General features: G+C 29.2%; 1 protein-coding gene across 4 annotated transcripts in view; it reads right to left on the bottom strand.

Annotated features, from left to right (window-relative positions):
* Positions 1-1,977: 1,977 nt before the first annotated feature.
* Positions 1,978-13,547, bottom strand: part of LOC133668352 (disease resistance protein RUN1-like) — a 40,689-nt gene continuing 29,119 nt past the window's right edge. The window contains exons 2-8 of one of the 4 annotated variants that reach the window (XM_062088131.1): positions 7,515-7,622; positions 6,771-7,266; positions 5,561-6,659; positions 5,185-5,460; positions 4,180-5,076; positions 3,141-3,741; positions 1,978-2,270 (exon numbers count right to left, since the gene is read on the bottom strand). In XM_062088131.1, the coding sequence (XP_061944115.1) occupies positions 2,245-2,270; positions 3,141-3,741; positions 4,180-5,076; positions 5,185-5,460; positions 5,561-6,659; positions 6,771-7,266; positions 7,515-7,620 (3,501 nt within the window). In that variant the 5' untranslated portion in view covers positions 7,621-7,622 and the 3' untranslated portion in view covers positions 1,978-2,244. Of the gene's footprint in view, positions 2,271-3,140; positions 3,742-4,179; positions 5,077-5,184; positions 5,461-5,560; positions 6,660-6,770; positions 7,267-7,514; positions 7,831-13,547 lie in introns of those variants that run through there. The other 3 variants (XM_062088133.1, XM_062088132.1, XM_062088138.1) reach the window with 3 other exon arrangements.

Here is a 13,547-nt window from a genome sequence, read left to right as displayed (position 1 = left end):
CAAATAAATTCCCATCACTTTTAATTAAAAAACTTACTTTATAATAAAAAAAGTTAATATCACATCTTTTTCATTTTTGTTTTAAAATACCGTGTTTGCAATAAAATATAAAAACATTATTCAATTTTTTTATTTTAATGTAAAAAACCAAAAATCAATTTTCAATATTTTCTAAAAAAACTAAAGTGATTTTAATAAAATATTTAGTGATTGTTGGCGTTTTGTTTTTCAAAATATAGTTATTAAAGTTATAATTTATTTTTTAAATGATATTTGATAGATCTAATTATTAAAGATAATATTTATTTTTTAAATTAAATAAGAAACATTTTATCATAAAATCAAGAAATAAAAATAAAACCAATCAGACTCTAATTATTTAATAAAAACTATTATTAAAGATAATACTTAATTTATTAGATTAAATAAGAAAAATGTAACAATTAAAGATAATATTTAATCTCTTAAATTAAATAGAATATTAAAATAGAAATAACTAAAGGAAATATGTATTCTTACCAAAAAGCCTTAAATATTTTTTTTTTTATTATTAAAGATGATATTTAATTTTTTTTATTAAATAATAATAATGAAATCATTAAAGATAATATTTAATCTCATAAATTAAATATAATAGAATAAAAATAACTAAATGATATATTTGTTCTTACCTTCAAGTATTAAACTGAGGCTATGTTTTTGCAGCTTCGCAAATAAATAGTCACTTCATTGCTTTGGTGTAGACGCTGTTATTGAACCACATTAGGGATGAGGAAGCAGATGATATGACGGTGGTGAATGCATCATTGTATTTTTTCCCACTTCTGGCTCCTCAAATGAATATTGACTTCTATTCGTACTACCAAAATTGTCATTTAGTATTAATAGATTTTGTTTTATTAAAAAATTTTACCTAGATTTTTTTTTTTTTTCTTAATTGATGAAGTAAACCTCTTAACAGGAAGATTTTCAGGTTTGAGTTGATTTTAGATCTTTTAGTTTTTTTTAGGTTGTTTAAGACCATAAATAAATTCATCAATGTATTTATTATATTTTTTACGTGTTGTGGATTGAAAAATATATATTTTTTTTAAATCAAAGTCTTGTTTTTCCAGCAACCCTTCATGGCTAGATTCTACAAACAACCAATGATGCATTGGTTAAAACTTTTAAAAAAACAAAACCAAGCTCAAGGGCGTGGGCTAGACTACAAGGTCTGCGCATCTAGGTTTTCTTTTTTTAAAAGAAGGCTTAGGAATGCTGGGCCACCAAACCCACTCATTTAGACTTCTTTTTGCTTTTTCTTTTTTTAATTTTACTATTTTATATTTAGATAAAAAATAAATTTAATAAAAAAATCATTAAACTCAAGCGAATTATAAATTTGATAAATTATTCCACAATGTCTTTGTCAATTCAATATTTTATTGTTTGTATATATTTTTACAAGATATGTTTGATTGAACTTTTTTTTTAATCATTTGGTTTATTTTAAATTTATCTTCGGAATGTATTTTTTTCTAGGAGGTTGATATTTTGAAATTTAATTTTTACATGATTGTCATAGTGTGGTAAGGCCATGAAATTTAAGTTGATCAAATATATTGTAGTTTTATTTTCTTTTTAAAAAAAGGTGCAATACTAAAAGATTTTTTAAACATTTTATTTATTTTGAATTGGTATTTCATGATATGTGATTTTTAGTTTTTTTTGGATTAAAATAATAAGAAAATAAAATGGATGTAAGAGATTAAATCATAGATGAATATGAAAATATAAGGATTAAATACTATTTTCTAAGACTACAAGGACAAATTAATTATTTTCTAAATTGGATTATTGTCATCGGGTTTCTCTAAGTTTGAACTATGCAAGTTTGGTGTTTTATCAATGTTTTTGTTTTTCCTTTATTTAATAATAGTCCAAGATTTTTTATTAATTGGTGTTAGTGCCATAAAGCTAATGACAAACCAACAATAAAAATAAAAGTTGTATATACAAAAAAAGAAGGGTCAAAAAATAGTAAAAACCATGAAATAATACATAGCAAGATCTTATAGCCAAAACTAACAAGACTTTACTTATTATACTAATTAAAGATGCTTTCAGAATTTTCTGTAGTTTTCATCAGGCCAACGAATACATATCAACTCGGCAGAAAGAGATGTACCCTACTAATTTGGAGTGGCTTCAAGTGTCTCTCTGAAAATGATCTTGTGCTCAGTCATTTATCTTTTAATGCCCTCATTTCCGGTTATCTCTTCTTTTCCCTAAAAAACCAACAAAATTCAGTAGAACTTTCAAGTTTGAAAAGAAAGTTAGACATGCGTGATTGTATATGCATTTTGTTATTATAAACAAAAAGGTTAATATCACATCATTTTCATTTTTGTTTCGAAATATCGAATTTGAAATAAAATATAAAAACATTATTTAATTTTTTATTTTAATGTAAAAAACAAAAAACAGTTTTCAATATTTTCTAAATAAACTAAAGTGATTTTAAAAAATTATGTTAGTGATTGTTGGCTTTTTGTTTTTCAAAAAAAATAAAATCAAAATCAACACTTATAAGTATTTAATTTTTGCTTTCAAGAATTTAAATTTTTTATCAAGAAATCAAAGAATAAAATCAAACAGACTCTAAATATTCCTTGCTAATTTTAGCTCTTCCTACTGTTCTTTTGGCTTAAAAGACTCATAAGTTCCTACCAATAAAATAATGATATAGTTAAGTGATATTCGAATAGATCTAATTATTAAAGATAATATTTATTTTTTAAATTAAATAAGATACATTTTATCATAAAATCAAGAAATAAAAATAAAACCAATCAGACTCTAATTATTTAATAAAAAAATATTATTAAAGATAATACTTAATTTATTAGATTAAATAAGAAAAATGTAATAATTAAAGATGATATTTAATCTCTTAAATTAAATAGAATAAAATAGAAATAACTAAAGGAAATATGTATTCTTACCAAAAAGCCTTAAATATTTAATATTTTTTTTATTAAATATGATATTTGATTTTTTATATTAAATAATAATAATAAAATCATTAAAGATAATATTTAATCTCATAAATTAAATATAATAGAATAAAAATAACTAAATGAAATATTTGTTCTTACCATCAAGTGTTAAACTGAGGCTATGTCCTTGCAGCTTCGCAAATAAATAGTCACTCCATTGCTTAGGTGTAGACGCTGTGATTGAACCACAATGGGGATGAGAAAGTAGATAATATGACGGTGGTGAAGGCATCACTGTATCTCTTCCCACTTCCGACTCTTCAAATGAATCTGACTTCCCTGCGATCACATGGACCCCACATTCTTTAATGATGTGCACCGCATTCTCTGTTGGCTCTGAAGAAATGTATAGTTCCAATTCGTCATCTCCACAGTAATCTTCCATTGCCATTTCACTTCTACTTATGTGTCTTATCCATCCCGAAATCCATCCCTCAGTTCTTGGTGAGAGAGTTTCTGGTGGATACCATTGCTGACATTCGAACAATTGAATACCGTTGCTTTTATTTCTTATAATAATAATAATGCGAGACCGTGAGTAATCATGATCAAGTGGACAGACAAACCAAAGAACTAAGCCATGGAAGACTGGAGGTATATGGAATGACAATGAGCATCCTTCTCCCCTGTAGCTCAACCATTTTGGCATCTCACCAGGAATGCACTCAATAAGATACGGGTGACGACCGTTGCACATTGCCTGTATAAATATATTATCATAAAATCAAGAAATAAAAAATAAAACCAATAGACTTTAAATTTAAGAAATAAAAAATATTATTAAAGATAATATTTAATTTTTTTGATTAAATAAGAAAAATAAAAAATATTATTAAAGATGATATTTAGTTTTTTAAATAAAATAATAATAATGATGATTATTGCCTGTATACATATTGATTTCAAGGAATGCTGAGATTTTAGACATTAATCAATGTATGTGCCAATTGTGTGTGTTTACTTTTTGTGCGAAAGAGAAACTAAATAATTATTCATGTTTTTTTTATCAATTTTATTTCAAACATAATTTATGCTAGAAAATAAATCATTATTCAATATCAATGACCTATAATAAATATCGATGTATGTGCTAATTGTGTGTTTACTTTTGTGCAAGAAAGACTGAAAGAAATAGTACCTCAACAACGCTCTTCGAGAATTTATTTGGTGAATGACTGTCCTCATCAACACGAATATACCAGAAGCTATTACTTAGACCTTCGATGCCCTGAATCTCTTCTAACAAATGACTGTTATCTAGTTCTATATGTAGTTCTTTTTTTGGCTCGATTGGTATTCTTACTCTTTTCAATGATTTGCAATAAGCTGCACCCAAACAGTCTAAACTTGAGGGAAGATCTGGGATTGATACAAGATATTTGCATGCCCGAACAGACAAGAACTCTAGCTTGGGGAGGAAGCCGATCCCAGAAGGCAGGCTAGAGAATTTGTTTCCATCTAGATCCAAAAACTCTAGAGCGGACAAACCCCTAAAATCAACACAGTTAGTTGCGCGATCAGACAAACCACTATTAGAAAGCTCAAGACGTTTCACTAATATCCATTCAATGAAAGATGTTGGCAGCCAACGTTTCCAATTCAAAACACCTGCTGAAATCAAAGAAGAACTTGGTGGAGTCGAACTGTATCCACGCAATGATAACCTCCTGACATACTTTAATTGTCCAATTGAAGAGAGAAATTGCTCATTTTCAATCCCATCGGCTAGTAGCTCAGTTAAGGATTCCATGTCACCCATGCGTTCTGGCAATTTCTCAAGTTGTGAACATCCAGAAATATTCAGAATTTCAAGAGATTTTATATTGGCAATGCTTTCAGGGAGATACTTCAGCCTCCAACATCCCTCCAGATTCAAGAAATCGAGGCTCGTCAAATTTCCAATTGATTGATGCACCTCAACTAAACTCGAGCAACCTTCCAGAATTAGTTTCTCTAGACTTGAACTGTGCAAGTTTGGTGTTTTAATAAGATTCTGAGAATGACTGAGATTAAGGATTTTTAGCCTGTTGAGAATCTGTCATAATAAAGAGCAAAATAATGAAAATTAATCATAGAAAGTCATAACATGTAAATATAAATTACATAATGGAGAAATTTTTGGGGATTGTAAGATGTTTCACACCTTTTTTCCCTTCCATAGTTCTTTGAGGTTACTATACTGTATATCAAGAACAGCTAGATTGTCCAAGGTAAAATCAGATGGCAAATATTTCAAAGGACATTGAAGCCAACAAATCCACATCAACTCTTTAGAAAGCAGTTTGAAGGATCCGGTGAGATGTGCTCCGTTGATTTGGAGTAAATTTAAACATTTCATTTTTGCAAATGATCCTGCGCTAAGTGATTTAGCTTCTGATGCTCTGACATCCAGTGCAAGACCCTCTACAACATCCGTACCCTAAAACAAAAAATCAATACAACTTTCATTCAATTATTTGTAATAAGTTTGACTAGAAAATACGCATGACTATGCTTTCATGTATGCATTGAGCTCTTACCTTCTGCTGCTCAAGTACATTCCATGCATCCTCTTGATTCCAAATTCTGGTCCTCTTTCCAGGTTCTTTTGGAGACGTTTTACAAACGACCTCCCTTCCCATGTCTCGTAATAGATCATGCATGGTTATCTCCCCAATGGCATTAACTTTAATCAGAGACCTTTCATGGAGAGTTTGCAAATCAACTTCTGGATTGTAACCGCAACGGGCTCCTAGCACTTTTGCGACGTACTCTTTCTTTCTATCAATAAAGAAGCAAGCGATGTCAAGGAATGCATTTTGTAGTTCTTCACCGTCCAGTGCGTCAAAACTTATTCTAAGCTTTCCTTGAATATCGTGGTGTGGAATTCTTCTCAATTTTTCAATTACACATTTCCAACCATCTCTGTTTTTCCCGGACAGACAAGCACCCATAACCTCAAGAGCTAAAGGAAGTCCTCCACAGTAATCAACTGCATCCTTCGAAAGCTCAATATAATCTTCTGTTGGCTTTGTGTCCCTCAAGGCATGCCATCGGAAAAGCTGAAGGGACTCATATGGTTTCAATTCTTCGATCTGATATGTTTGATCTGCTTTAAGTAGAACACTAGAATCTCTTGTTGTAATAATCACTCTACTTCCGGGACCAAACCAACTTCGCTCTCCCATCAAAGCATTTAGCTGGTCCTGACGAGCCACATCATCAGCAACAACAAGAACTCTTTTGCGACAAAGTCGCTCTTTGATCAGAACCTTTCCTCTATCGACATAATTGATGTTAGCAACATCTTGTTTTAAAATATCATGAAGAAGTTGCTTTTGTAAAAGAGCCAGACCATTGAATTGTTTTGATGTTTCATTGATATTCGAAAGAAAGCAGCTTCCCTCGAATCTATAGCAGAGTTGATTAAATACAACTTTTGCTATAGTTGTCTTTCCTATTCCTGGCATCCCATGTATGCCCATAATGCGTACATCATCTGTTGCAGTACTTAGAAAGTCAAAAATATTGCGAGCAAGCCGATCCATACCTACGAGGTGCTCAGGAACATATAAGTACTTGGGATCTAATTTATTCAGCACATCCTTGATAATCTCTTTGATAAATTTTGCTTCATGCCTGCTCATAGACAAAAGCCAGACATTCATAGCGAGTCAATTAAGCATTTTATTGTTTCACATTGAAAAATGTAAAGTATATTGACTCCACAAATTTGGAAAAAAGGCATACCCATTTGCCATATCATTGAGATTCCATCCAGATAGATTTCCAGCCTCCTCAAGAGCTTTTCTCCACTCCTTCACCAACTTCTCTTGAGAACGCTCTTCATGTTTAACAAATGCTTCTGCAAAACTGGCAGTCTGTTTTCTCACATCTGAAGGATCAATGTCATAGAATATAGGAAGAACAATCTGACCGGTTTTCCCATTTTTGCACTTAAGAATCTCTACTAGTTCATTGAGACACCATCTAGAAGAAGCATATCCTTTTGAGAAGACAACTATGGACATCTTTGATTCTTGAATTGCCCTGAGGAGATGATGCGAGATTTCTTCTCCTCTCGGAAGTTCATCATCATCTCGAAAAGTGTGGATTCCTGCTTGGACCAAGGCAGTATATAGATGATCTGTAAATGTCTTGCGAGTGTCTTCTCCTCTAAAACTCAAGAAGATATCATAGGCCCCTTCTGGTCTAGATCGAGAAGACTCTGGCTCTGTCATGGCAGCTGCAGAAGTGAAGGCACAATCAATTACCAATGGAGCAATATAACAAAGAGTTAGCTATGAAATTCCAAAGCTATGATATTGAAATGAGGTTAATTGTATTCTTTGTATAGGAGAAAGAGAAAGGATGTGATTTCTATTCATTTGCAGCAGAAACACCAGGAATGTCGAGTCAAAGCAAGGCAGAAGTAGTAGACTCAACCTATCCTATGATCAGACTAATCAAATAACATATTGGCATCTGCCTTACCTGTGGAGACAAAACTGACAGGCTTACTGAGGTCAGCTTTTCTTCTCTTTCGCGAGGATGAATCGTTTTCTTCATCTTTGGATTGCTTGCGTTTTTCTTTCTGCATTTCTAAATTGAATAGAATGATATAGGATGAGCTGGTAAATGATTATCTATCTGAACGGAAGGCTTTCAAGTTATCGTTATGAGCAAAGAAGCAAAGAAGAGCAAGTTCAGTAGAACAAAGAGTAAGCTATGAAATGGCAGCAATGGGACAGAGAAGTTAGCTGCAGAGTAAAGCAAGGATATTGAATGCTGAAATTTCCAGTCAATGCAGCAATAGTAGAGTCAACACTAATCAAATAATATATTCAAATAAAATCAGACATGTCAGGACCCCAAACAGTCCCTACATTAACAATTCATCCAAAAGAGTTATACAATATTTTTATTATTTGGTTCAGGAGAGACTCTTTAATTATATATTAAAACCTAGCATTATAATATAAACATATCCCCAAAGTTTCCTGATTTGAAATCCCACAATGCCTCTTGTCAGAGTTACTCTCGGATGTGAGAGAACAAACATCAGTAATTAACCCTATTTCTATGAATTTGCTAATGCTGTGTGCAAAATCAGAAGTGGAGTGGTGGGACAGTTTCTACTTTCTAGTGAAGGCTACTGATAATAATCACTATTATTAAATTCAATCTGTTCTACCCAGCAGTGGATCAAATTAGGATTCAATTGATTCAATATCCTGGTCTAAATAAATCAATCCAGAATTGATCCAATTTAATTTGGTTAATTTGATGAGTTCAATCTTCACCTAGTTAAAATATATTAATTTTAATACTGTTTTAATTATTTTTTTCAAACGAATCTTGTTTTAATGTTTTAATTTTTTTTTATTAATTATATTCTTAATTAATTAAACGTTGTATAATTCTAATACTATATTTTGAATAATTTTAGGGAAGAAATTATAATATAATTGTAATTATATTTATTACAAACATTTTTTATTTCTTTCTGTATTCTCTGTTTTTTTTTCTTTTTTATTAAGAATATTTGACTTTATTCTATTATTCGAACTTCTTCCTAGATATATCATGATAGGAACTGCTATCATTTATTCAAACTAATTCCTATTTTCTTGTTACTATCATTTAATTTGTTATTACTATATATATATATATATATATATATATATTCTGAAAGGAAAAGGGAAAGATTAACTATTTGATGGATAATTTTTTTAATCCAGAAGATCTAAAGTTTACATTCTGATATAAGAAGATTTCATGATTATGTTATGGCTATGAAACTCTATAATTGATTTTTTTTTAGAATTTAAAATTATAATTTAAAATATTAAAAAACTCTAATTCTTTAACTTTCTTGCAAATATTTCGCAAGCAAGTCGGTCAGTCACAATTTTTCAAATTATATACAGTATAAAGTACTAGGAAATTTTTTTTTGTAAATTAATAGAAATTTCGAGTCGACCTTTATTTGGACCAATCAAATAATATATTCAAATTAAATCAGACAAGTCAGGACCCAAAACAGTCCGTGCATTAACAATTCATTCAAAAGAGGTGTACAATATTTTTATTATTTGTTTTAGGAGAGACTCTTCAACATTATAAAAAATTATATATTAAAACGTAGCATTATGCAATTCTAATACTATAGTTTGAATAATTTTAAGGAAAAAATTATAATGTAATTGTAATTAAGGTTTTAGAAATCTTAGAAAGAGATTCTATATTTCTTTCTTGTTCTCTGATTTCATCTATTTTTTATATTTATTAAGAATATTTTTTTATTTCTTTTTGTGTTTTTTTTTTATTAAGAATGTTTTAATTCATTCTATTCTTTGGCCAGAAATATCAGAATAGAAATTGGTACCATTTATTCAATCTAATTCCTATTTTCTTGTTACTATCCTCTAATTTATTATCACCAGATATATCAAAAAAATAAATATTTTTTTCATATTAAAATAAATATTCCTTTCCATTTAAATAAAAGATCCAATTGAAAAGGCTTGTTAATGGCTTCTTTCTAATAAATTCAAAGGATGTACCATACATCTATTAAAATCATGATATATTTATAGGTAATTTAAAAACCTCAATTTAGTTTCAAAATATAAGATTCCATCCCATCATATTATGGTGTGTGGAATTTTTATTGTTACATTTGTTTTTTTTGTTGTTTTTCTGTTTTAAGCATGTAAACTCAGGTGACAAATTAAGATTTTAATATAAAAAATTTTAGGATAAATTTTTTTTTATTTAGTTTAGAAACTTTATTTATTTATATTCAATATTATTAAACTTTTATATTTTTTTTCTACTTGAAAAGAATAATTTTTCTATTTTATTTTTTTATTCAATATCATGAGGTTTTTCTACCTAAAAAGTAATAATTTTTCTATATAGTTGTTTTTATTTTAAAAATAATAGTTTTTTCTATTCAGATAAAGAATTCTCTCTTGCAAATTATTAGCAATGCAATCATTTTTCTTCCTCTGCAAAGTTTCCACAGCAACTGGGTCCACGCGTTAACATTATTGAGGCCGAACAGGTTACTGCTATCAAACTCTTCCAAGCTATTGTTGATCAGTGTGCCAAAAACACAACAGAAAATCAAACAAAGATTTTGATTCCCCTCCATTATTCTTCTCTCTTGAACCATTCTTCTCTTTGTTCTATTATCCTTAACTTTAGAATTTATACAAAACAGCTACACAATATTTTTATTATTATTTTTAAATATTAAAAGAATTATTCCACAACTATTCTAAGTAAACTTGAAAAATATGTAAAAGTTATTCTACTGTTGTCTTGATTCATATATAATAGGATTTTACAAAGCGATTATATATCTCTTTCTTGTTCTCTAATTTTATCCATCTTTTATATTTATTAAAAATATATTTTCTTTCTTTTTTTTATTAAGAATATTTAACTTCATTCTATTCTTCGAACTTCTTCCCTGGATATATTAGAATAGGAACTCGTACCATTTATTCAAATTAATTTTTATTTTCTTGTTATTACCATCTAATTTATTATTATTATTTATATCAGTAAAATAAATATTTTTTTATAATTTACATTACACTTTTCTTCTAATAAATTCAAAAAATATACTGTTCACCTATTGACCGGATGGATCAACTCGAAACCCAATAACTATATAGTAGAAGTAATATTTCATTAATAAATGAAAAAATATCAAACAGACTCTTAAAGTAAAGTTCATTTATGCTTAGTGAAGACTTAGAAAGTCAGTCAATCAAGATAAAAAAATATACTCAAATCAGATCTAGGAAATATATTTATTTTTTTGTTATTTTTGGATTATTTGCTTGATTTTACTAGTTATTCTTGATTTATTTTAATAGATTTATTTAGCTATTATATAAATAGTTGATGTTTTATTTTTTAAAATAATTGAATTTTTTTTAGAATTAAGAATTATAATTTTATAAATTAAAAAATTCTAATTCTTTGTAGCTTTCTCGCAAATAAGTTCCAATTAAATCAGTGAATGATAGTTTTTCTAATAATATACAGAGAAAAAGGAATTTGGAGTGGTAATTTCGTGGTGGTTGCAATAACTGGGTCCACGCGATATATAACATTATTGAGGTCGCTACAGATAAAAAAAGATTTTGCTTCAACACACCTTTCTATCAATGGCCATCTGTTTTGAGACTCATATGTATCAGGCTAGCTGGAGAGTAAAGCAAGGATATTGAAATATGCTTTGTTAATTGTATTCTTTAATAAGGATAAAAGGATATGCTTTCTATTCATTTGCAGGCCGAGAAAGCACCACGAAACTAGGAATTTCTAGTGCTAATTTTTAGTCAATGCAAGTCATTGAGTCAATGCAAGTCATTGATTTTGAGTCAATGCAAGCATCGAGAAAGCACCACGAAAGACACTCGTCTGCCTTTTTTGTATTCTTTATAGAGGATAAACCTAGGAATTTCTAGTGGTAATTTTTAGTCAATGCAAGTCATGAATTAGACACACTCGTCTGCCTTTTTTGGCTTTATTTATTGCAATTGGTTCCAGATTATTTTACTCGTCAAAAATTAATTTTTTAAAAAAAGTATGGTTCAACTATCCTCCTAAATAATTATAATATAATGGTAAGACATTAGATTTTTTTTTAAAATAATATAATTAATTTGAAATGATAAAAGCTAAACTTCAATTTGTTGTGATTTTGCATCCTGATTTTAATTAATTAATTTGATAAAAATTAAATTTTATTTTTTAAAATATTAATCTTTTTAATTAAATCTAAATTGGATTTTCAAACTTAACTGCTATAAAAATTTATTTTGTAAGTGATCTAGATTTTAGTTATTTAAAAAAAAAAGAGGTGCCCGCAATCTCTTATCCTCATATCCAAATCCAACGGTTGAGAGATTCACAAATAAAATAAGTTTTTGCTAATAATAATTAATTTTGACAACCGTACGTAATATATTATTAGCAAGTCCCGGATTATATTGCAAAGCTACATGTGGGTGATGGTCGTGCCTCCTAATTGGTCGTAGCTTGACCCGATCAGATTCCCAGGATATGTTGGACCTTTAGATGAGAAATTATAATACTGTATTTTATTATGTAATTCTAATACTGTATTTTGAATAATTTTAGGAAAGAAATTATAATATAATTGTAATTAAGATTTTAGAAATATATAGTTGTCCATCTCTTTAATTTATAATTAAGTATTTAATTATATAATTGTTTATTTAAGTAATCAACAATTATTTATATGATCAATTGAATTATGGATTTGCGAGATGACTATTATGTTCCAATATGAATATATTTTAAATACCTACCGACGGATATACCGACGGATACTATCCGTCGGTATTTAACAGAGAGTTGCCGAATAATTACCATCCATGCCATCCTTACCGACGGCATCACCGACGGATATTATCCGTCGGTGACTAAATTCCGACGGAATTACCGACGGATAATATCCGTCGGTATTACACAGAGAGTTGCAACAAAATTACCAGCCATGCCATAATTACGGACGAATTTTCCGTCGGTAATTACCCTTGAAATTACCGACGGATTTATTCCGTCGGTAATGTTCCCGCGGGAAATTTTTTTTTTGGCGCGCGCGTATCCGTCTGTAAACCGTCGGTGTTTCCGTCGGTAGGTGGTTTTTTTTATTTGCGACAGAATTAGCGACGAAATTGGGATTTACCGACGACTGTTTTACCGACGGACGTGTTCCGTCGGTGAGTCCGTCGGTATTATTTTCACCGACGGATTGCATTGCTGTTACCGACAGAATGAGTCCGTCGGTAAAACTGGATAATGTTGTAGTGTTATGTCTAATTTGAAAATTAATCTTAATCTCTCAAAAGTGTTATTCTTTCAAAGTTCCATGGAAACATCAAATAATTCTTCACCTAATCTTATCATTTATTTATGTAAAATAGAATGGGTTAAATTTAAGGATATCTTTATTTGGGATGTTTGTCGATATTTGAGATTTTTTTTCCGCTTCTATTTTTCACTTTTATCTTTATTTTTCGCATCTGAAACGTTTTTATCATTGATGCAGCTGCGCGCATGCCTACGAAAGTTGAAAATCATATCCCAGGTTTATCACCAGGAAATTTCCTGTGTAAATTACTTGAAATTTCTAGTGAAATTTCCTGTCAAAGCAATGCAAGGCAGGAATAATAGAGTCAACTTATAAATGGACTAATCAAATAAAATCAGCCAAGTCAGAGACCTAAGACAGTCCCTATGGTAATAATTCATTCAAAAGAGTTATACAATATTTTTATTATTTGGTTCATGGAAAACTTTTTAATTATATATTAAAACCTAGCATTATGTAATTCTAATACTATATTTTGAATAATTTTAGGAAAGAAATTATAATATAATTATAATTAAGTTCTTAGAAATTTCACAAAGAGATTCTATATCTCTTTCTTATTCTCTAATATTTTTATCCATCTTTTATATTTATTACAAACATAT

This window comes from Populus nigra, chromosome 11, assembly GCF_951802175.1.
Source record: "Populus nigra chromosome 11, ddPopNigr1.1, whole genome shotgun sequence".
Classification (NCBI taxonomy): Eukaryota; Viridiplantae; Streptophyta; class Magnoliopsida; order Malpighiales; family Salicaceae; genus Populus; species Populus nigra.
Note: the sequence above shows the minus strand (reverse complement) of the source record. Positions and strands in the feature narration are given on the sequence as shown.